General features: G+C 38.5%; 1 protein-coding gene across 1 annotated transcript; it reads right to left on the bottom strand.

The window, feature by feature from the left end:
• Window positions 1-1213: 1213 nt before the first annotated feature.
• KIF11 (kinesin family member 11) lies at window positions 1214-22785 on the bottom strand. Its single transcript, XM_065068351.1, has 22 exons — window positions 22560-22785; window positions 19275-19407; window positions 19052-19149; window positions 18894-18972; window positions 18370-18555; window positions 18159-18283; window positions 16029-16119; window positions 15475-15717; window positions 15267-15362; window positions 14498-14586; window positions 13853-13940; window positions 12922-13110; window positions 11549-11756; window positions 11108-11280; window positions 10700-10822; window positions 9555-9713; window positions 9016-9155; window positions 8138-8417; window positions 6894-7116; window positions 6488-6642; window positions 6062-6178; window positions 1214-5389 (listed from the first exon to the last, which is right to left on the bottom strand). Exons 1-22 carry the CDS (start codon window positions 22640-22642, stop codon window positions 5264-5266), a joined length of 3204 nt encoding a protein of 1067 aa, XP_064924423.1. The 5' UTR covers window positions 22643-22785; the 3' UTR covers window positions 1214-5263.
• Window positions 22786-24753: the final 1968 nt, after the last annotated feature.

The following is a 24753-nucleotide window of genomic DNA, read 5'->3' as shown; positions in this document are numbered from 1 at the left end:
GTTAAAAGTCAGTGAGCAAAATTTTGGTGTCTATCATTATTATGTTATAATCATTTCAATATGTATCTATAGCTGAATGGTTTTCAAATTAATGCAATATTTTAATTAAATTACAGAAGATGGTGGCTATAACAAATCATAAGTGATTCACTACTTTGTTTCCTGTAGCTTCTGAACATAATGATAATGTTGCTTATGCTTAGATTTGAATGTTAGGGGAAGCTAATTGAAAAGTGAAAAAACAATTTCCCAAACCGTCTTTATGACACATAGCTCCTGTGTTTAAAAAAAAAAAAAAATTAAAAAAAAAAATTGGCATTTACTCCCTCAGAAACGTGCTCACAGGTTTCTGCTCCCAAAGTGGAAGTAGCGGTGCTCAGATTCAGCATAAAGTTATTTTTTGGAAAACAGGGGCTGTGCCATCCATTGGAGGTTTAAAAGGTTCCTCTCTCCTTGTGATACACCAGCATGGCGGTGGCCACTGCAGACAGCTCCAACAGATGTTTGCTCTTTTAACTGCAACTGGTCTTTTAACAATAACATCACACCCATCCTGGAGGATCCAAAGGCGTTTTACAAAGTAGGGGCAGCAGGTATGCTTGAAGTACCTACATGTGAAAGATCACACAGAGTTAGGGATTAAAACAACTTCCTGGCTTGCCTAGACAAGCCCTTCTAAATATCATGACATCTCTTGGCCAGAGAGACCAAACATGGCCTTAATTTTTAAATTTTTTTTTTCAAGCATAATTATCAGCTCAGTATGTACTTTGGAAAACAAAGGATCTGACCCTTCACTTTATTACTTTAGTCTAAATCAAATGACTGCAGCAGAATTAGCCCCATGTAAGACTGGACTTGTGCAGTGGTGAAATCGGTTCTCTGAGAAACAGCATTCATTGTTATTACTCGGAATGGTTGGGGAGGAGGAGAAGATAAGTATCTTACCGTGTATTTAATGTGCTTTGTATAATGTTTGTCATAAATGCTAAAAGAACATTTTATTTCCTAATAATTGTTATTTTTCACTTTGTAAAACTGTGTTAATTAGGCTTTTTTAAAAAATTAACTTTTTCCAATGAAAATACAACTCCTTATCACATGAAAAAAAATCTTCATATAGTAGCTTTTGTGCTCTGGATGTAGTCAGAATAAAGTTATCAACAACTGTAGATGATCATATCTAGAAACATCTGAAGAAAATACAATATACTTCTATGTCTTATTTCTATTTATTTCATTATTACATTTTGGTAATTTTTGATAAACAAAACACAGTAGTCAAGTTAAAATTTTTAGCCATTGTGCCTCATTCTTTGAATTACAATGTTTAGGTTATGAACAGACCAAGAGCTACAAAAGCATTTCAAGTATAACTAAGGAAGTAAAGTGAATGTTTATATATGTTTAATATTGTGGAGAAAAGGGAAACAATTCAGCTAACCTCCATTATTTTACAAAATCTAATCTTGTGCCACCTGAAAGCCGACAGTCTTCTCATGAACTTTTAGAAATCTGGAAATATGGAACAATTTTCAAACCTCATATAAAAGTGGCAGCTGTTTCTAACTTCTTCCCTGACAAGACACTGCTGGACCGACCATCGGCTCTTTTTTACCTGTCTGAGGAGCTCGTGTGCAGCTATAACGTGCCCTCCTTCGGCAGCAGATTGAGCAGAGCAACGCTGCTGTGGATTGAGTTTGAGTTCAACCTACAGGACCCGCCTGCTTTGCTAGGTGGTCTACATCTCACCTATAATACTATGTCACATAAAGCATATTAATGCAAAGCCTAGCACGATTTATTGTTGTTTAACTTTATAAAGTAACTGCGTGGGTGGGCACATAGTTTATAGAGCATTACCCCTACCATAAAAAGGAAGGAAAGAAAAAAATAGTAGTCAACTAGTTGTAAACACTTGTTTAAAAAGTATATCTTTATTGACTATGTATTTTAAAATCTATTTCTTTTTTCCTGTTTTTAATACTCTGTAACGTTAGAACTCTTTTCTTTCCCCTTCAATCTCTTTTTGATGGAAAAGTAATATTAAACTTTATTTTTTCACATCCTTCTAGCTTTATTTTTTCTTTTATTGCTCCAAAGAGTTACAGGCTTCCTCTTGTTTCCTCTACCTGTTGGCAATGGTGACCGACACCTAACAGAAAAAAAATACTGCATCTGCCAAGGACTCTGATGCAGCAAGTGGCACAGCTCCCCCATTTCCAGGAGGAAGCAGGAAGTTTCCTTGCCTACATTTCCTCCCAACTGCTCATTTTTCACTTGAAAAGCAAGCTGGTGGCTCTGATTATCTGTGCGTCCCATGGCTCTCTTATCGCTCCTTGCATTCCCCCTTAACATGCAATTAAACTCCTTTATTTCCTCACTTCATTTCCCCACATCGCATTCATCCTGCCTAGGTTTTTCATTAAATCGAGAGCTGTCCCAGTTGGCCACTAATCCAGAATCTGAAAAAAAACCCCATCAGGTTAATCAGAACATGGTCACATAGTACAGCCCCAGTCACCCCAACTCTCCCTCATGTTCAGCTGAACTGATTCAATCAGGGGAAGCCTTTGCTATTTATTCTGTGGAAACGTCTTCCTACTCTTCTAATAAAGGATGCCTTCTAACAAGATAAATCCAAAGCACCCTGTAAGCTGGCCTGGACCATGTCATTTCTTCCTCTGGCTTAGACCTGTGAATCCAGTGACTATTTTCCTTACCCTTCTTTTCTCCTTCCATCTTTCATTGTACACTATCACAGACAAATAAGCATTGCTTTCTACTTTGGGCCTACACGGTGGTGAACCCAGGCAGCAGGTCAGGACAAAAATTTAGTTACTAAAGACATCCATTAGCCCTACAGCAAAGATCAAGACACAGGCTAGATCATCTTTTTCCTCAAATGTGGCTCTTCATGAAACAACCTCTCTCCCAAACTCAAATATAAAATTATATTTGTGAAAGTACAAATTCAACATTATTTTTTGAAACTTGGTCTTTTAACAGATGTTTGACAAAAAGCTTGGTAAAATTGCTCATTTGTAAGTCCTGGTTAGTGGCCAGTACTTGAGCTCTGGACTAACACTTAAAGTGTTAGAGCCATCTAGTGGGAGAAGAGACAGGGACAGAGAAGCCAAGACAGGTTCTGCATCTGTATTTTTTACCCTATTCAGTTTTCTGGTGTGACCTCCAGAAACAAGGATCTGCCATGCCAGTACTGCAAACAAAAGAAAGCTCAACGCTGAGGGGTACTTCAGAAAAAGGGAGGGCATGCAAGCACCCCCTGAAATTCATATGGCTGGTTAAGGCCCCTAGTTGTCAGGAGAAGAGCCTGTGCCTGTACCAGGGGAAAGCAAATAAGTAGAGGAGACAGTTTCAAAGAGGATAGCACTAGGAAGTGCAGATTCTAGCATGGTTTTATGGCTGTGAGCCTCCTTGGGTACTGGCTGTTCCAGTTTGTTCCATTCATACTGATCCTGTGAACTCCATAGGGAAAAAGCAGCAGCAGGGTTAACGGCTCGCACAAGGCCCTCTCATTTGGCTCAGGCCACTCCAATAGTACTGTGGGATCAACTCTCCTGGTTGAATTTTACTTAGTACATGATTTCTTGAACAGTCTCTGAAGATCATGCTAATACCTCATCAGCATTAACAAAATGACCAGAGGAGTTCTTGTATCCACAAAGTTTCTGGTGCCAGAATTTCTCAATACACTATTCTCTGAAGACAGCCCTGCAGCTTGCAGTGTCTCAAGTCCCATATAACAAGAGAAAGATTTGGTGTATAAACTAGGTACCCAAGATATCATAACACCTCCCTAAAACAAAAAAGAACCCCTACCACAACACATGTATTGTGTCTCATAAATTTGAAAGGTAATTAATGCTTTCCCTCATATCAGGCTGTTAAGAAAAAGCAATTAGCTTTGCCCACAGAGACAAAAGAAAAGGGATAAGAGGCAAGACAGGTGTTTAGACAAACAACTGATTGATGGTGTGTCTCGTGCTAGAGAGTTCAGAGAATCAGTGCCAGGGCATAGTTCAAATTATATTTTCCTGTCTGTCAGCAGGACTGCAGTGTTCTGTCTGAATGGTGTCCAGAGTATTCCTAGTTGTCATATTTGTCAAATAGCCAAAAAGTTAAAGGAACCTAGATATAGGAAAATGAATAATCTCTTCAATCATATTTTTACAATTAGCTAAAAATGGTGCTTCAATGTAAATTAAGGTTGTCTTCTAGTGTCTCTTCCCACTTTCATCATAATCCTGCTCATCTGCTGTTTTAGCACATCATTGCTTGAAGTTTTCTTTAAATTCTCAGGTAAGCAGCATAAAAAGAACAGCTGGTCAGACGCTACTGTCAATTACTGGAAATGTACTGTTATTATACAACATTAGAGCTGCATTTGTAAACAAGTTTGCATGTTTTAATGTGAAGCATCTACATGTTAAAAGAAATGCTGGCAGTTTACAATACAAAAGCCAACACACCACAGCTGCAGGTTAAGAGGAAAATAAGAACCATGGGGTTCAAAACAAAACCAAAACCACCCACCCAAACCCAGCAGTTGAGACTAGCTTTCATACGCTAAGGAGGCACTGAAATAAAGCTGTTGCCTGTTACAAGACAAGGGAGGGAACCATCCTTTCCTGACAGCACAAGACTTATGACATAGCTGCTAAAGTTTTAGCTAAATTTAATCTGGTAATAAAATGAAAGTCATATGTAAGCTTGTTTGTGGGAGGTACTTATAAATTTGTTTTCCAGGTATCAATGATTTATTTGAAGTATCCCAGTCAAAAGACAACTATTTACTTCATAGAAACAGGAATCAGACTAAAAAGTAGGTACAAAACCAGAACTTATTTACAGCTAATTAAAAAAATAAAATGGTAGTTACTAAGGCTGACAAAGCATTTTTCCACATCCCTTTCTGCTGTTTTAAATCTACTGAGAAACAGAAAAGGATCTCTTATATGACAACATAAAACTCTAACATATAGCCATATAGCACCATAATCTGCAGGTTTGTTTTTTGTATTTGTTTGTTTGTTTTTCTTTTTTTTTTTTTTTTTTTTTTTTAAGTTAACATTTTTGCAAGCTACAGCATACAAACATTGGATAAAGGCAGGACATCTTGCAGGTCAATCTTTTGATCCAACTTTGCATCAATGTATCACTATATACAGAGATGGAGAAAAACCAAAGTAAGTTATGGCTCAGTAGACAATCAGACATAAGTATTTAAAACCAGGTTATCTTAGTTCAGTGATCTTAGAGGAGGCTTAGATTTGGGAAGAAGTGATTCCGTCATATCCTCTATTTTGTTCTTCTCCACTGTAGCTGCAGATTTGTTCTCTTTATCCTTTTTGTGACTCCTTTTGTGCTGGGATTTAAAGAAAATGCCCAATAAATTATCCATGTTTAGAAAACACAAAGAAATTAAAGACTACCTTCTCAATATACAATGCAGCAGAAAAAAAAAGTTGGCAGAACTCCTGGAAAAGCTTCCTAATATTGTATTTACTAAAGAAATTTATTGTAGACATCTAAAAGCTCAGCAACTACTTCTAAGGTATCTATAACAAGTAAACACAACCTCCCCACCACCCCAACCAAACCAAAGACTAATATTATCAGGGCTTTACCCTGATACTGTAGTAGAGGAAGAAGGTCAAAAGGAAGAAAATAATAATTAAAACAAATTGGTGAAGAATCAGGAATGCTAATACTTCTGTCTGACCTCTGAAGGAAATACTCCACATCTAATTTCAACTTTTCCATTAAAACACGTGTTTGTGCCAAGTAAATTACAACTATTTTTTTCATGCAGGATTATGTGCTGTGGAGTTTTCTGCTGTGTGTCCAGCTTGTCAGAAATTTGCATTATTTTATCTGCTGTTATTTTAGCTCAAGTTTAACAAGGTATATTTTATGGAATTTTAAAAAGTTGAGACTGCACTAGACGACAGGTGATTTTAGACTACGTACTATCATGGAACAATAATTTTTCTTCAGTCTTAAATACACAGTTGTTTGAAATATCTGAGGAATTTACCTGAAAAAAGGGAATACCACCATTTACATGGCAGCATATATTTGTATCCACTAAGGATCTGTCACTAGCAAAGCTTTCATTGGATTCTTGCAACCCCTCCTCCTCTTCCAACAGGTCCTAAAATAGAAGTTTTCAGAAAAGTGTACTTAGTGTCTGAATTTCCTAGGTGAACATAATAAGCATGAACAGATCTATAAAAGACATGGCACTTCCATTTTTGACAAACGGAAATGAAAGTATCTAAATTATTAATGTCTTATTTTTGTCAAAAGCTTAGCACATGCGACTCCCAAGTGCCCTGTAAAACACAAAGGCTTCAACAGCTCCGGGGTTCTTCTCAACTCTCCACAGTGGCATAAAAAAAAACCCTCCTGAAGATATATGAAAACTTCACTGAAGAATCTCATTTGCTGTTCATATACATACCTGATCTGCATTATCCTCCACCTCCTTTGTCATACTGTTTAGCATAGCATCAACCTTTAGTTGTTTTTGCCTTAATTGCTCCAGTAAAATTTCCCGGGGTTCTGTTCTCACAAGTGTGACTGGATAGAAGTAGTCTCTTCTCTGGGGAGTTGTCCCTTCAATGAAGATTGTACAACTAATGAAAGGCACTGTAAACACTTTCAGCAATTGCTTTAATTACAGATCCTCAATTTTACATTAACTCAAAACAGAAATCATGCTTTGATCGGCCATCGTTCTTTGCATGCACCTTAAAAGAGGTGCAAGGCTACTAGTTCTGCTATATCTCCATTAACCTTCACTCATAAACTCCGCAACTTCAGACTGCATTCTGTAAGACCATTATGCCCCAACCTACTTTAAATACCTGTTGGAATATCGACTTTAAGGTCCTCTTGCAGGAAACAATTAACTTGAGTCAGTCCATGCTGTGCTTCCTCATTAAGCGTAAGCTTCTGCTCCTCAAATATCTCCTGATCAACCTTCATCTGGTCAAGGAGGTCATTTAGTACCTTCTCCTCAACAGCCTTTTGTCTACTGATATGGTCAACAACTTCAGCTATTGCTTTATCACAGTTGTTTTCATTTTTCTGAAAACAAAACAAACAAAACCATCAACTTAAAGTGAAGTTAGGGTTATGGCCTCTTTTCTAAGTTGTAGTGCACAATTAGTGACATGACCTGGAACAAAAAACTGGCAGATGTCAAAATGAAAAGTTTCAGTGCCAGGTTTACACTCATTTTGAGAACTATCTTCAGCAGAGAGTCAGTTTCTTAGGAAGTATGATCATTTTAGAAAGCTACTCATAAGAATAAAGGTGATACCATCTGGTTCAGATCAGACTCTTCATGCTTCTGTGCCCAACCTTGCACAGAATTAGAAGATTCAGGTGAAAATCCTACAAGCACTAGAAGTTTTATGCATTTGTAGGATAAAGGGAAAACATATTTAGCCATTCACATTGGAATTGAACTCCTGAAGTGTTCAGTAGGTATAACAGATACCGGGCTGTCTTGAGACTGCAAAAGCTTTTAAACACTCAGGTTTTTCTTTCTAAAAGTCAGCAAAATGTTGGATTTGTCTATTTCATTACCTATTATAACAACAAAACAAGAAGGGTGAGAAGTGACATTTGTGACAGAAATTAAAATTAGAGAAATTCTCAGATAAGAGGCCAGAAGTAGTAGATAAAATACCTAAAAGAAATGCTTTGTCTCATAACATTAATCCCTCTGACCAATAAAGTCATCTGCATCCTCCAGAATATAGTCTGTATTTGATCACTGTGCAAATCTACCAGAGACATTACTGGCCAATAAAGCTCTAGAATTAGAGATATATACCAATGAGATGCAAAAAGTCCAAATCACAGATTGAAGTTAGCTGCATGGGATCAATTAAGACATCGTATTTTCAGATCATTTGCACTTCAAGTTCAGAGTCTTCCTCTTAAATTAAGCTTCTAATTGTATCTATTTAAGCTGAGTGATATGAGTCAAAGATCAAAAAACCCCACAATCCAGTTCTGACTGTGAAAACTTCTTTCCCCTACAAATTCTACTGTCAAAGTTTGTATGAAAATGTATTAGGCTACAAATGACTATAGGTACCTTTTCTAGACACTGTAGTTGCTGTTTCTCATAATTGAAGGACAATAGCTGCTGATTGGTAAAGTTGACTATCTGACCAGCTGTAAATTCACCCCATTTATCAGTATCCTGAGATACATTTTTGAGATTGCTGAGAAGCTGTTGACAGTGGTCAGTGGATTTTTCCAGCATCATCTTGTTTTCAGCATTTATGATCCTGAGTTCTTGAGAGAAATTATCCAGAGAGGCAGTAAATTTGCTGTGATTCGAAGTTGTACTGCTGGCTAGGTCTGTTGTTTTCCTGCAATATATTTTTAACAGTTCAGAGACTGATAGGTGGATGTTAACACATTCTACATTTAGAAATATTCAAGACCAGAACCAGTGAATTAATGCAGTTCTATCAAACCAGATAATTATAAAAGTTGTTGCTCTATTTAGTAAATTCACCAATGGCAGCACTCAAAGTAGTATATTTGTTAAATCCCCTGAAACAACCAAACAACCAGCTTTGGCACGACCATAGTTATCTGGCCTGCAACTGAATGAAGCATGCTGCAATAGATACACCATTATACTTCAAGTTATGACTTTATGGTATGAAGTTCTTAAGTCCAGCCATACTGAAGGCTGTTCATCAGCACACTGCCCCAAAACCATGGTCTCTTATCTGCAATATGCTCAAGAGACAAGTCTGACAAAAAGCCTTGCAGAGCTACCTTTTACTCTGGGGAAAGGTGAACTATGCTCTACATTCTCTGGCAGAACTCAGCTCTAACACACGACTTGTCCAGAAGACTTTATATGCATATAGATATGAAGAGCATCTAATTTTGTGGTCCTCTTCATACACAGTTTTATCTTGCATCAGTATACACCAAAAGTAATCTGCTCCTTACAGGTGAACATTTTCTTGCACAGCAGTGATGGTGGTCTTCAAGCTCCCATTTTTTGCAAGTACATTATTTAAGTTCTTCTGAGTCTCCTGAGCAAACAGGTCAAGCTGGCTTTGCAGTGAGGACATTAATTCAGCTGTGCTCTATAAGAAAAATGTCATACATTTCACTGTTATTCTACACTTTCAAATCATTCTTAAAGGGTGCGTGAACGCCTCTGTTAAAAATGCAGCAAATAAAAGACCTTTGTTATTCTAAAGCTGAAGGTACAATTTTTGTGTAGAGAACATAAAGGCACTTTGCTTTTGGAAATATACATAAAGGCACATATACTGGACATGCTTAGAGCCAGGGTAAAATTGTTTTTATTACTTTCCTACATAAGCTTCTTAGAGCAGCCCAACAAAGGCTGAGAAGAATTCGGATCAGTGTATTGTCCTAACATTTCTTCTGATACAAACACAATGGTTTACTGCTAAAGAGTTTAAATTAAGGCAAGCAATCACAATTTGTATTAGGATTTCATCCTACTCTAAGGATACCTTCGCATGTGCAAGCCTTGTCATTTCCATTTCTTCTTTTAAATTCTCACAATCATGCTGAAGCTGAGCAAAAACACCAGCCGTTTCTTGCCGTAAGTTTTTCAGAGCAAGAGAAAGATCTCCAAAGAAGGTATCCATTTCCTTATTATGACTCTCCATCTTTGAAAAGAGTTTTAAATAAAGTTAGAGATTTGTCTTTAGGTAAGAACTGTGTATTTTCTATAGCATAATTTATATAGAAATCAACTCTACCCCAAAGAAATTGTAAAAAGGCACTAATAAAGTATTGTACATAAAAAGGGGAAAACAACACTTAGAGTAACCTGAGGCTACGGACTAGAACTTGGTGTGGGCTTTTCCAAACACAAAATTTGGCATGCAAGGTAGAAAAAACAGGAAGACACAGACAAGGTACTTGGTTAAGACAAGAGCAAGAAGCAAGAGCTGGCAAAGCCATGGGTTGTTTGCTAAGTCTGAAAACCAATAAAAAGCATCTAAACAAGGGGAGTTGATTTCACATGAGCTGTAATTGACAGAAGTGGGAATTTTTTCAGTCAGAGCAACAGGTCATCAGCAACAAAGGCTCATTTTTGACAAAATGGAAAAAAAGGAACAGAAGAGTGAGGCTGCAGTTCTACATAAACATTTTGAGGTAGACTAGAACTAAAAATGGAATCTAAGGACTTTTTTGTAAGTGTGCTGTTGTCTGCACTTATTGTTAACAAGATACAGCATCACATTCCCCAGGAGAAAGTTTGGCATGACAGCAAGAGAAACAGAAGGTGATAAGACTTGTCTAAGTTGGTTATTTCAGATTAAAAAAAAAGAGACCATATTAAAGATATTATCAAGTATTTGTTACACATAACTTCAAGCTTCCACACTTCCACCATTTTTCTGTTGCACTTATGTGAGCGATTGTGCCAATATAGGTAACAAGGTAACAAAATACACCACGCATTCAGAAGTGAAACAGAAGTCTGAGACAAAGACCTAAAAGGTAGAACTCACGGGACAGAGTAGAGGAGAAAAGGCCAGAACAGAAGTGGAAATGCTCTGACACTGCAGCAAAACCACCAAAGGATTTTCTGTAAATTAAATGAAATAGGAAAGCACAAGGTAAATAGACAAGTCATGTACATTACCTTGTCAGCCACAGCAGAATATTTCTTCATATTATTCTGAAACTGACAGTTTAGCCCCAATACAAATTCTACCATTGGTGTCAAGCTATTTAATGCTCTTCCTAATCCAGATGTGTGTTCCTCCTAGGAAAAAGAGGTAAGAAAACAAGTAAAACAGGATATAATTGTTCCTTCATCTACTTTCATAAGAAGCTATCCATTTACATATCCATATATTTTCCTATTACAGTATTTGTTATATAGCACATTACAGCCTGTGGTGGTGACATGGGAGGGGAAGTGGAGAGGGACATAATCATGGCCAAATGCTGAAGCAAGAGACAGAGAGCATCAGAACATTGACTGAAGCCCTTTTGATTGAGAACATATTACTTAAATATATGAAAATGAGTATGTAAATTTACTAACAATTAATCTCAGCAGTTCAGCTTTACAATCAAGTGACAGATTCTCATGTTGTGTTATTTTTTCAGACACGTGAGAAACTTCAGTAGACACCAATTCTTTAACAGAGGCAAAAGATGCTGATACAACTGATGCAATAATATTAGCTGCTGAAGAACTGGTAGACAGGAGTTCACCTACGAAAGAAATCAAGAAGCATTAAATTTTTCTTTTTAAAGTTTCATTATAAGATAGGCACTTTTTTATTGCTCATCACCTTATTGCCCCTTACAGCACAGGGAAGATGTTGATCACTCCAGATACATTATTATTGGTGCAACTGTAACTATTACATTACTTAAAAATAAAGTCTCTTAGACTTAAACAGATCTGTTTTAGAAAGCAGTTTTTGATACTACTGTTGAAAAATTCAGAATGACACGCTGACACAGGTATTACACTTACCTATAAAATTTGTGTAAGATGTCAACATCTGTTGCTGTTTCAAACTGTTTTCATTAACTGAATCTTGTATTTTGTTGAACAAAACATTCATTTGACCTGCAAATGTATTTTGGATGATAGCATTGTGTTGATCGACAGCCTTCTTACGGTCCAGTTTTGCATGGAGACCAGATACATCTTTTGTAGTTTCTTCAACTGTACTAAGTAACTATAATTTTTTAAAAGATATTTTAGTCAGTCTTTAAAGAAGTTAAGCACATATTATACAACCACAAGCTACTGTAGTTCTGAGTTAAAGAAGCTATCTCCCTAGAAAGACAGGTATTTCCCTTTACCTCAAATTACAACTGTTCTTAATCCTGGTGTTATATCATTGACAGTCTTAGAACACAGGAAAAAGTTACCTAACAGAGACACTTCATTCTAACTTTGAAATGAAGGTATAATAAAGGACATTCTCAGAATTTAAGGAATTATCATTTATCAAAGAAGAGTAACTGAAAAAAACTCCTGACCAGTTCAACTTTTTTCTGAAAGATTTACCAGTAAATATATTCTTCAACAGTACTCAAGCAAGAGATTTCCAGTACTAGTTCTGTGATAAACAATTTAGAATTTAAACATATAGCGGATTCTTGGTTTTGCAGTCAGTGTAAATTTCTGTACCTGTTTCTCTCACACAAACATTCCACAACCCACACGCAAAAAATTAGGTGTGCCCTCCCAGTGTTACAGGAATCTGAGTAGAAATAAATTTTCATGTTGATTAAAGACACAAGTTTCATCTCTTTGCTGTTTAAATAGCAGGACACTCACTTTATCTCCCTACACCAAGTCTGTTTTGATAATTATGACCAACCTACAAGTACGAACCTTTACCCTACAATATAGAGGTGACAGGGCAACAGTTTCCATTATTCACTCAGTGAGTGTAAATTAGTCCACACACCTCTGCAAAGATTCTTCTGTTTTTCTACCTCAGTTATATATAACTTACTCTTTTGTAAGGCCAGCCATAAGCTTCTAGTAAAGAAAACTACTTGTTCTGCAAAACTCATGACAACAGATACTGCAAAACACTGGAACTCTCATGACAAACTGGCCTGAGGAAAAGTTATCACCAAACCAACCAGTGTCTTTAGCAGTCAACTGTCAATATTACCACAGTGAAAGTCCTGCAATCTTAAGTAGTGTTTTTCCTCATAATATAATATAATATATATATATATATAATCCTAGTTTTCCATCTTAAAATCAGGGTTTGTCACTCTCACATCATGTTTTAGCCACAATGACTTCCTTGAACAGCCCATGAAACTCCTAAACATGGGAAGCTACTATTCCAGTTAGGTGCAAGGTTGTTAGGTGACAACCTTGCTAGCTGTGCCATGAAGATTTTGTTCTGTGTTTTCCAAGACTGAAACCACATACTCCTCTTCAGCCAGATGAACCTTGGTTTCTTGCAGATCTTTCTGTGTTTCTTCCAGTTCTTTCTCCTTGATTTGCAGATCTATTTTACATTGTTCAAGTTCATTTTTATTAACTGTGAATAGTTCAGTGATCTAAATTGGAAGATAAACATCAGTAGGTAACACTGCTTTTTGCAAGTTCAACAGTCCCACTTCACATCTCTCAAATTATGCCAAAACACCAAAAGGCAAGTTGTCATCTACCAATGCAGTTTCAGCTGTAAGGTTCAGAGGTCTTAAACCTACACTATAGATTTGTATAGTCTCTATATTTACTGAAAACAGCAAATCAACACCACTTCCCCTGTAATAATCCCTTGCTCCCCTGCTCAAGCCACATGACAAAACATTTGTTAGAGCACAAGGAAAAAAATCCCACTAAACAAACCTAAGCAGACAGAATGGAAACTCAGTAAAGCTGATAACACAGAGTAGTTACGTATTGCAGCAAATTAATTTCTGCATTTCTTTTAAGGAGGAAGCTCCCATTTCCTGTGTAATTTGTTAATGGGAACTCACAGCCTCTGCTCTCTCCCTCATTCTTTGCTCAGAAGTAGGTATCTGTCAACTGAGATAACCATTTTACAGCCAGATTTTTGCTGAAAACCCAAACAAACTAAAGGCAAAGTGGTAGACATTAAAGCAGCTTTTAAAAAAATGTTTGCAACTTGAAAGGATAACTTCAAGGATTGGGAAGCTTCCACTCTTGACTAATTAGGGAATTTTAAGAACAAAAACTCTTCAGACTGTTCTTTGCTCAAACTTTTTCCTCTTTCCTCAAAAATCTCTTTCATTTTTTGGTAGATTTAAGCCACAGTTGAGAAATGTCACTTACTCTTTTCACTTCTTCCTCCATGACACTGATTTTGTCAATGTATTCTACAATTTGTTCTTCCTGAACCGTCAGCTTTCCATTAAGGGCTCTCAAGAGAGGATTAAAAAAAGCCAAACAATAAAATGCAACAACGAAAACCTCAAAGAAATAAGTTAGTCAAATAAGAGCTAATTTCAAGATTATATATTGTTTTTATACTACATATTTAGTAATTTTGAAAAATAAATATTTCTAACTTCTGTCTAAAAAGCAGGTAATTTTCACTTAATGCAGAAAGGGTTTAAGATAATTTTCCATTTTAAACTTTGTGTAAACTAGCCCTCTTACAAAGTGAAGTAAACTATATCAAATTCACTCTCCTCTACGAGCTTCCACTGAAAAAAAACACTGCATGAGGTCAGTCTGCATCCTGACTATGCTTATAGTAAGGTTCCACATATAAATAAAGTCCTCGGTGTAAATCTACTCTTTAAGCTTCTATCTGTGTAATAATTTGTGAAGAGCAAGTTGACCAGTCAGGTAAATTCTCCAGACGGCTTTCAATTTTCTGGTGTGAAAATTGATCTGAAAGCATTTTGGTACAAGGACAGGTACAAGTATCTGAAATCTGTTGTCAGTCGTTTTATAGAAAATGTGAAGACATACTCATAATTTTCTAGGGAAATATAGACTCCATTTTTTTCTCGTGTGGCAGCAAGATCTCGCTTCAGGCGCTCAATCTCTTCAGTATATTCCTGCATAAAGAAACAATCACACGTAAACCTGGAGATTTCTACTTTGCTTTCAAGATTTAGCTTAACAGATACTTGACAAATATAGCGCTCTACAGAAGCTTTGCATAAACACAAGAGCCAAACACTTCTGTTCCAAGTAAGTTGGGTATAGCACCATGTAAATTTATACCATTGGATATATGTAGCACATTGAAACCTCTCATTTGAATCATACTTGGCATCATATAACAGCTCACAATGGGAATCACAGCCTCTTTAGTAGCACTTGGCTACTTTATATTGGCTCTTCATTGATACTTAATGACAAGTTCACTTCAATTTGAGTGCTTTCTAGGTAATGAAGCTGATAAAACAGCAATTCCAGAAAAAAACCATCGTGTTATTTAGTGATTCTCCACTAACTTCTAAACAGGTAATCCATACTCAAAATCACAGCTAGTAGCAACAGCCCTCTACCCAGCTTCAGTCTTCACAAGTTTCAGCCTCTGCAAAGTGACTAATGCTGTAGCAGTGGAGCAGTTTAGTTTGAAAGCATCAGTTCAGTGATTAAAATCACCTCAGAAAAGCAATGCTACTAGTTATGGCTTCAGCACAACTTTGCAATTCCCACATTGCAAAACCTATGTTAACAGAGTCAAACCTAGCTTATAACTTGATCTGTGAAGATATGTCTAACTTACCTTAATAAGAGCTTTTTTTGTTAGCTTCTGATTAATTTCAGGCTTGTTCATTATATTTTTTGCTCTGTGGGCATATTCCAGTGTACTCAATGTTTCCTGTGACAAACAGATGTACCCTAGGTCAAGTTGAGGAGTTAACTCATATTATTTGTATTATTTGCAAAATATAATATCTATTTTAGAAACAGATCTTCAGACTTAAATTTACCTCAAGATTTATAGATGCAGGAGAAACTGTGGCAATTATTGATGTTTTTGTTCGTCCCCCAAGAGAGTCTTGAAGGATTCTTGTGAGTTTGGATTCCCTGTATGGAATATGTGGGGCTCTTTCTACCAGAGCGGTAATAACTCTTCCTAGTGTCAGAAGAGACTGGTTGATATTCCCAGCTTCACGAGCTCTTTTGTCGACTGCCCCAGAACGACCAATGTTTTCACTTCCTGCAAGATCAACCTGAAAGACAAGTGGAAGGAGATGTTTCTGTCTCCAATCACCCTGAAGAATGCTTGCCCCATAGTGTTGCAGAACACAACACACATTACCTAGCTTATGAGTTAGTTGTTCAGGAGACATTGGGTTGACAAATGGGACAGGCATTTCTCAGAGTGACAAATATAGTTCATATTACTTTATGAAAGACAATCACCTTTCCCTTTATTAGGAAAAAAAAAAATCCCACCTTAGATTCTCAAGAGAATATGGTTAAATTACTCCACTTCATTACTTTAAGAAAGTCATCAATTAAGTTTCATTCAAATACTTACCAAGTTTAGCTTCCCAATTTTAACAAGTTCTTCTCCATCTATTGTTGTTTCTTTCATATGGATGGTAATTGAAAACACAGAGTGGGAACGGCTATAAAAGAATTCAGTTTCAGACAGACATTCCATTAAAGCCAAATGATCTGCTTGCTTCACAACACTGCTGCGAGTTGGGTACGCATGCTCTTCTCAGGGAATACATTTGACCCATTAATTTGGACTTAGACATTTTCAACACACAAAGTTCTTCTACCAAGTATATTTTTGTATGTATACCTATAAATATGGTACTTAAAACAGTGATGAAACAACCAGATGACATTTGTCTGGTAAATTTTATCTTATTTCAAATAAAACCAAAAGAAACACTTGGGTTTTATTTACACTTGTGTGTTCTCAACTCACAGACACATCAAGAAAACTGGCTTGCAGATTTTTTTTTTCAGCCAATATACTAAGAAGAGTTTTACAGAATGTGAGATTAATAAATTTAATTTTCTTTATTCAAACTAAAAAAAATCTGCAAGTAGCTGAATCCAATATTAAAACTGCAGAATTTCAGTTTGAATTCAAAACAGTAGAACATTTTAAGATCATTTTAGCTTGAGCTTATTCCTTTAATAAGTTTCTACAACAGGAAGCTGACATATATAGAAAACTACACACATCAAGTTACACCAGTTTGACCACACATAAAACAGTTCAGACAGAATGAATTCTCTAAAGTCCCTATAATTTCAGATGAAATTAGTTCTGTGTTCTAATTTGCAGTAGCCAAGCAGCCATCCCCTTGCACCAGCAAACAGGAGTGCTCAGTATATCTTTACTATAAAATATGACATGGGGAGGGTGTTCATTGCTTAATGTAACACTGGATCATGACAGTGACAGATACCACAACTGCAGTTCAAGAATAAGAAATCAGTAATAAACAACGATATTTTTGATCAAGGTGTCTCTACTAGATTCTAGTAGCCTGCATTACCATACATAAATAAAACTAAAAAAAAAAATCCCTCTATCTTATTCCCAACTTCCACAATTCTGTTTACAAGTTTTTGGAAGCTGGGCTTTGAAAACAGGGTCTTGTGTTGATCTGTAAAAAAACAGATCTCAGCAGTATTTTGAAATTAAAACTTTGGTAACAAATCCTAATATACCATTTTCTACTGCTGGTGACAAGAGGAAAAGACACTTGAGACTCGTACATTTGTAAACAGGACTGGAAAAAAACCCAACCAGCCATAAGAGCTAGAACAAAGACAACCCGCCTCCCTAATACAGGCGTATTATCTAGACAGCTTTTAAACTTGAAAGGACTACAGCCTTCTTTTTGAAGAAGCACAATACTGCTGAAGAGAATATTTATCTCATGCTAGCCCATACACATTTCAGTAACATATCTCTTAGACTGCTTTTGTTTCCATAGACATAGAAAGCTTTCAAAAAGTTAACTTCCTAACTTAGAGTTATAATTACATTTTAATCCTCTAGATGCCAGATTAAGAACAGTTAGCAATAGGACAAGGGGGCATAGGCTTAAATTCTGCCAGGGGAAATTTAGGCTGGATATTAGAAATAAATTCTTTATGGAGAGAGTGATCAGGCATTGGAATGGCTGCCCAGGGAGGTGGTGGACTCACTGTCCCTGGAGGTTTTTAAACTGAGATTAGACGTGGCACTTAGTGCCATGATCTAGTAAATGGACTAGAGTCGGACCAAGGGTTGGACTTGATGACGTCTTTTCCAACCCAGTCGATTCTGTGATACTTCTACTTTTATCTCAGCTACAGCTAGGTAGAATTCCAGGGCTAGTGTTCCCACTAGGCACTGCATGCATAGCAAAGCAAGCAAACTCTAAACGAGATGGGAAGCTTATTTAAACAAACAAACATGCAGAGAGAAACAGCTTGCCCACTTGCAAGATGAGACTAGTTCAGATTTTATAATGTCCCTTCATACACCTATTACAATATATCACCCTAGAGGATGTGGCTTTCTAATCCACATTTGGCAATCTGAACTGTGATACACAATCTCAAGATCATGCCAGGTTTGCTCTGCCTTCAACATCTTGTACTTCTTCAGTAAGGGCCTGTTTAATAAAACTAGAACAAAACAAAATGTGTGTACCTGGAATATGCATTCATGTAAGTAGCTGCAGTTGTTCTTTTTGCTGCACCCCTTTCCAGGATTTGGTAGACTTCATTTTTGTTATGTACAGTTATTTCTTCCAAGCCTTTAATAATTACACCCCTCTGTCAGAAAACAATGCATGGCTATTATACATATTTCAACAATTGTGAAAGCCTTGAGATAACAAATTTTGAAAGATGGCACTAACCTTGTTTCGAGGGTCATCAAACATCTGCAGTCTTTCTCCAACATCAGAAGTTGGATTCAGAAGATCAAAAAGCTCCTCATTATAGATTTCCAAAAGAGAGACTTTAACTGAAAATTCAGTACCATTCTCCGAGAGCTTTTCAAATATTTGATGCAATGTACGGGGTATTATACCTGCTAGTGGATCCTATAAATTAAAGTGAAATATTTAATTCATAAAGGTACTGAAACAGATTTGGGGGTGGAGGTAGAATTTCAGCTAAATAGTCTGATTTGATATAAGCAAGAATACATTGGACAAAGATAACCTTCCATGTAGAGATCACAAAGATTCGCAGCGTGCATTCAAGATGCAAAATTTTATTTTCATGTAAGTGAATGAGACCATTTGTTGATTTGCAAACATATAAGCAAAGTCAACTGCAGATTTGAAAGGCATCAACTTTTGGTTTTCTTCAGCCTTCTGCAATTTCTCACTTTGAATTACAGTACAAATAAGAGAAACCTCAGGAGTGAAAAATATACCTCTTCCCAAGTGTATTCCTCATTGGGTGACCGCTCTCCTTCCATTGTGAAGGTCTTACCAGTACCAGTTTGGCCATAACTGTGAGAATAAAAAACTAAAATGTAAACAAACTAAAAGTAAAATAAAATTTCCTAATAATAATTATTGGCTTACTTACGCAAACACTGTACAATTGTAGCCCATAATAACTTCATCCAAAATGGGACACACAACACTCCGGTACACATCAATCTGCTTTGCCTGAGCTCCAAAAACCTGTTGAGGCACAGAAAACATATCCCATTTATCTGTACAGTAATGCATAGCACCACCCAGTAGAATTCTCAGATCATATTAGAAAAAATGTATTAGCTTGTTTCTAGAACTTGACAAGCAGTTACCATATCAAATGTGTAAGTCTTTCTTGATGTCTTATCCGTCACTCCTCCAGTGCGGACACTGACTTCCTTTCTTGTCTGATCGCAGTCTACAACAGCATAGGAGCTTGCTTTACGTTCTGAGGCATTAAAAGGTCTAAAAAGACAGGAGTTAAGAATATTGGGTTGATGTAGTTGCTAATGAGAACATAAACGGACAAAGCAGTAACATTACTCAGTTTAAGCATCCAGAATAGTATAATTGGGTAAACGGAACATAAAGCTTTTAACTTAATTTGTTTAACAATTGTTTAAGGAAAAACTGATGCAATTTGGCAGTTTCCAGACCTTGTTTCTCCTTCCACCCACTGTGGGACAACCCAAGTATCTATAGCTTTTAGTTTCTTTACGCGTGTATTTTTTAACAAGTCTATAAACTCTTTTGAGATAATTTATATGAGCACACAGCTAACTTGCATTAGAAAATGTTGTTTAATGGCAGAGGGGTGGAAGATTAAATGTACCAAATAGTTGTATAAATAAGAGTCTTCAAAAAAGGAAAAACTTATACATGAAAATTAACAGTGAATCAAACTAATAAACTTTAAAAAGTCTTTATTTTTCGCTTACACAAATGATGAAGCCTACATCTCGCACTGATGACACAACGATCTAAAGCACCAAAAATACTAAAAGACCCTACTAATAGCGGAACAGTAGACAGCAATACCATAACATTTATAATGCTGATGCATTTGAACAGAGTTTGTGAATTGTGAACATAATTTCATAAAACAGATTAGAACATTGGCTTTTTTGGGGAAAAAAGTCCACATACCTTTTTATTCTGAGTTTTAAGGAAAGTTTAATAAAGGTGTAATAAGCATTTAAGAAAGCATTTTGTTTCATCTCTAAGTTAAACTAAATCTGGTGCACACAATTTTCCTTGAAGGGACACTTGCAACAATTTCTCCCAAAAAAAAGGACAGAAATCACCATAGGCTGAAAATTAAAAGGATGAAATGCTATTTTATCACTCATTTAGTAGTGCTACTATGCTACCTGTAGAGCTGACCTGAACAGCCAACTTGAAAACAGAACTTCTACAACCTTAGTAATCCTTAGAATATTTTGATAGTAGAGGCACTTCAAATGCTGTATCTTTAAACTATAGTGTTTAAAAAAAAAAACAAAAACAAAACCAACAAACAAACAAAACCACAAGTGCACAGTATCTTGAGTTTCCTGACTCTTGTGGTTAACATTTCTTCCTCAACATAGCACTGAGGATGAAGTGTTAGATTCCGAACAGACCACTACACACATCGGTGTAAGACTGGTGAAAACAGAACATCACTAAAATCTTGTTCACAGAGGCAAGTTACAGCTCTGGTTTTGCAACTTTTAAAATAGCAGGAGGCTGAACAATGAATATATTCTACTCTGCAATGACATAACAGTGAACCAGTTAAAAGCCTTACGGTATGATAGCCTGCAACTGGGACGCTAGAGGAACAATTAATCCAGGCTGGAACATTCATGCAGATGATCACCATGCGCCACTAGGCAAGCAGCAACCTGGCATGCCATGGTGACATTTGATCACAGGTTCATCCTGTTTGGTATGAAGTATATTAACATGCATTATTAACAATATTAATGCATGCATTCTGAGTTTCTAAATTCATGTTTTACCAAAGCATAGTGAATGTGTTGCTTGACAAGGTTTGTGATAAGCTCAGACCCATCAAGTTTTGGAAGTAAATTAAGACAACTGCATCTGTCTACCTATCTGTAAGAGAAGTAGAACCTAACTGATGTAGAAGAAAAGGTAGAAGGAACATTTACTAGCTGAAACACACTGAAGTTCTATTTAAAAGAAAAGCTGTACAAGAGGCAAGAGCAAAGGTGATCTATAAAGTTTTTTACAGATTAGAGACTAAATCTTGATGTAGGACTCAGTCTATGAATTGCAACAAAAGCAAAACACTACACTATGGACAATACCAATGCTACTGTCATATTGAGCACTGTACTTAGTTAAAATCTACAGTGATACACAGTGAAGCTATTCCAGAACAGCTGAAACTAATCAGATGAAAAAGAAAATCATTACTCTTGACAGTGTTTTAAACTCCATTGCTTGAGTAACATTATCCTTTGTTTGCAATAGCCTCGTTTGACATCAACAGTTTCACCAATCTCATAACATTTGCTTCAGCAGTTTTTTAATTGTGTTGCAAAAATAAGAGAAAAACACATTTTAATTTCTGTTTTCATTGTACATCTGTAAAGGTAGAACTTCCAAGCATGAGGATATAATGATTGCAAAACATAGTAGTAATAATAATATGTAACCTAACATCTGCAGTTCTGGCTCAAAAAAGCCTTCCAAAGGCCTTTTTGAACATGACTCAACCACGAGCAGCACTACAATTTTAACAAGCAACACTCTTAAGAACAATTAAGACTCAGTATCAGTGAAGAAGTCTTTAAAGTCACTTCAAAATTATGACAATAACCTAATTTTATGGTACCTGAAACCTGTCATACCATACAAAAAAAAAAATCATATAAATCAATGTAGTTTGTCATTATTACATAAGAGGTAAAGCCCCCTCAACCCCCCAATACCCTTTAGTCTGAATCCAAATAGTCTGCATTAGTGAGGTTATATAAAAGACTGATAAATGGGTGCAACAAAAATGTTATGAGTAGTTAAATTGTAGCGGCTTCCTACAGAACAAAAATATTCGGTTCTTTTATTTTAGTCCCTTGAATTGATATCAACCATACTAACCCATCCATCTCTTCTTAACCTTCCTAGATGCTTCATACTGGGTGAATCAAATTAGGAAGTTGCAACTTTCTGCCTTTTTAAACCGTAAGAGATTATTCACAGCAGCGCTAATCCAGCGGAAGTGCCGATTACCTCTGCCGGCTACCGCGCCCGCCACACGTACAATTAATGCCTCCGACGGGCACTTTAAAACGCAGTAACGAGCACCGTCTGGGTGTCCTAGAGGGCTCTTTAATAACGAGACACTGGGAGAAACATCCCGCAGTTCGCCCATCGGGGCTCTGAGAAGCAGCGCCGCGGGCTGCACGGCGCCCCGCCAGTCTGCCACACAAGGGCGGCCCGGGCTGGCCGGGCACACCGGGACCCCCGAGGGGCAGCGCAGCAAACGCTTCAGACCGCAGCCCCAGGGGGGCTCAGGAGGCCGGGCCTCACCAGCTCCCCGCGGGCTACTGCTGCGGGCTTACCGCCAACGCTCGCCCGGGGAGGGAAAAGAAGGCCGCCGCGCCTACCTGCATCGCACCACCACCTGGATGTTCTTGCCCTTCTCCTCCTTCTTAGCGCCACCACTGCCCTGGAAGGTGAAGGAAGCCATAGCGGGCCCGGGCGCGAAACCTGCTGCGGAGAGAGAGGCGAAACGCCGACCGCGGTACTCCGGGGCGCCCGGGGCTCGAGCCAACCGCCCGCCGACCGGGGGCGCGCGCTCTGCCGCCGACTTCGAACCACGCACCGCCCCCCCGCCCGGCCAATCAGCGGGAGCCCGCGGGGCACCACGGGACTGATTTTCAAATCCTAGCGGTGACACAGGCGCACGACGGCTGCGGCGGTGCCGCCCCGAGCGCAAGGCATGCTGGGAGCTGCGGTGCCCAGCCGGTGGCTGTCACGTGACCGAGCGCCGCGGGGCGGGGCACTTCCCGGCAGCACCGCACGGCGCCGCACAGCCCAGCACAGCCCCAGCGCGCCCACGGCGGCGCAGGCGACGCCAGGAAGAGACCGAGCGGGTGGCGGGATGGCAGCGGGATCCCGGGGCCGGCGAGGCGTGCGTTTGCGTTACGGCTTCTGAGCTGCTCCCCGCACTGCGGTGACGTTCTATCTGACGTCCAACTCGAACCTGCTGTACAGCTACTTTTTGCCACCAGTACCACGCGCGCTCACGAGGGGGCAGCGGGGAAACTCTGGCCTCTTTGCAGCCGCCGCCGGACACCCGTGTGTGTGAGAGCATCCGAACTGCTCGTCTCGGTCATCTTTCTCCGAGATGCACGTCATCCTTGCCGTCTTTCATCACAGCTCGAGCCCCCGGCCGTCCTTTCTTCTGTCCTCACTGGCTCCCCCGTTATCCCGCGTTTTCTTTAAACGTCACGTTCAGCCTCAGGGAAGCACGCCCCGCAGCGCCGGGCGGCTGGCATGGCAGCCTTACCGGGACCGTTTAAAAACACCGTGTTGCTGCTGGCGCGGCGGGGCGCAGCGTCCCCATCCCCGGCCGGCACCTCGCTGTCCCCACGGCCACTGCCGGGCCAGGCAGCTTCTGCCCCCAGCCCTGCCCACGGAGCTCCGCTCTGCGCCCTCCGTGCCCGCTTGAACTGGGGCTGGTCCCCAGCGCAGTCCGTCACTCCCACTCTGAACTGCACACCTAACTTTCAACGTGTTTACGGGCTGGTATTGCCTGCTACATTATTGGGAAAATCCTACCTCAGAATGAAAATAAATAGTTAAAGGCTAAAGACAAAACACTGCAGGGTGTACCTCATCCCTCCTTGTATTCTGAAACTAGATCATGTCAACCACGCAGGAAGTACAAGTTTGCATCCTCTCACTAGCAGTTTAATTTATGTCACCCTAACTTCTGTGTGAGAGCTTCCTTTGAGATGTTTGAGATGGTATTAAAAGCTTCGCTAGGAGGAGATCTATCACAGGACAACAGGTCTTGTGGGCAGACGGGAAGAAGCAGATGTTAGAGAAGATGTAACTGGTCTGACATGCTTTGTTCTCAACAGATCTGTACTGCCTCCTACACTTAGACTGTCATCTATGTGTTATGGCCTACAGTGTTTTGCGGTTGTTCTAGGGCCTTCCCAGTTGTGAAATTAAGATTACCCATCTGCAATTTTTGCAGCTTCTGCCCCTTCTCTTTCTTCGTTTTGAAATTGGCTGCTTTGAAACTTACACCCCCTCCATGAGTTCTTAAAGGTAATAACAGATGAATCCTAAGCCATAAGGCTTGCGGTAATTTTTCTGACAGTGACATGAAGCAGCATCACATTATGCTCCTCTACCATTTATCTCAAAAGTTAAAACCATGTCAGAGCCAATCAATCTTATACTAGGCATAAAGAACAGGACCTGAGAAATACACACATTAATTTATAGAGAAGGACACGAAGTGTTGGGTTCCTAGGCTGCTATGAGCAGAAATGGGTTCAGAAAACATCAACATTCAACACATTTGTCTGCCTTTCTAAATATAGACTGATGATGAGACAGGATAAGAACTGTGAAATCTTTATAGTGATTAATAACAATTTTTATTTCCAGTCTTTCTGAGCGAGTATTTTCTCTTTGCTCCTTGTAAGACTTTACTGCTTGCTTGCCACTGAAAACAACACAGTCTTAAAGTATATACAGTATATAAATATACTACAATGAAAAGAAAACTGCTTTGCAAGGACAGACATTTGGAAGTTAGTACCTGCCAGAAGAATTACTGCC

The sequence above is a fragment of the Columba livia genome, chromosome 6 (genome assembly GCF_036013475.1).
Source record: "Columba livia isolate bColLiv1 breed racing homer chromosome 6, bColLiv1.pat.W.v2, whole genome shotgun sequence".
Classification (NCBI taxonomy): Eukaryota; Metazoa; Chordata; class Aves; order Columbiformes; family Columbidae; genus Columba; species Columba livia.
This window is presented reverse-complemented; position numbering and strand designations above follow the sequence as displayed.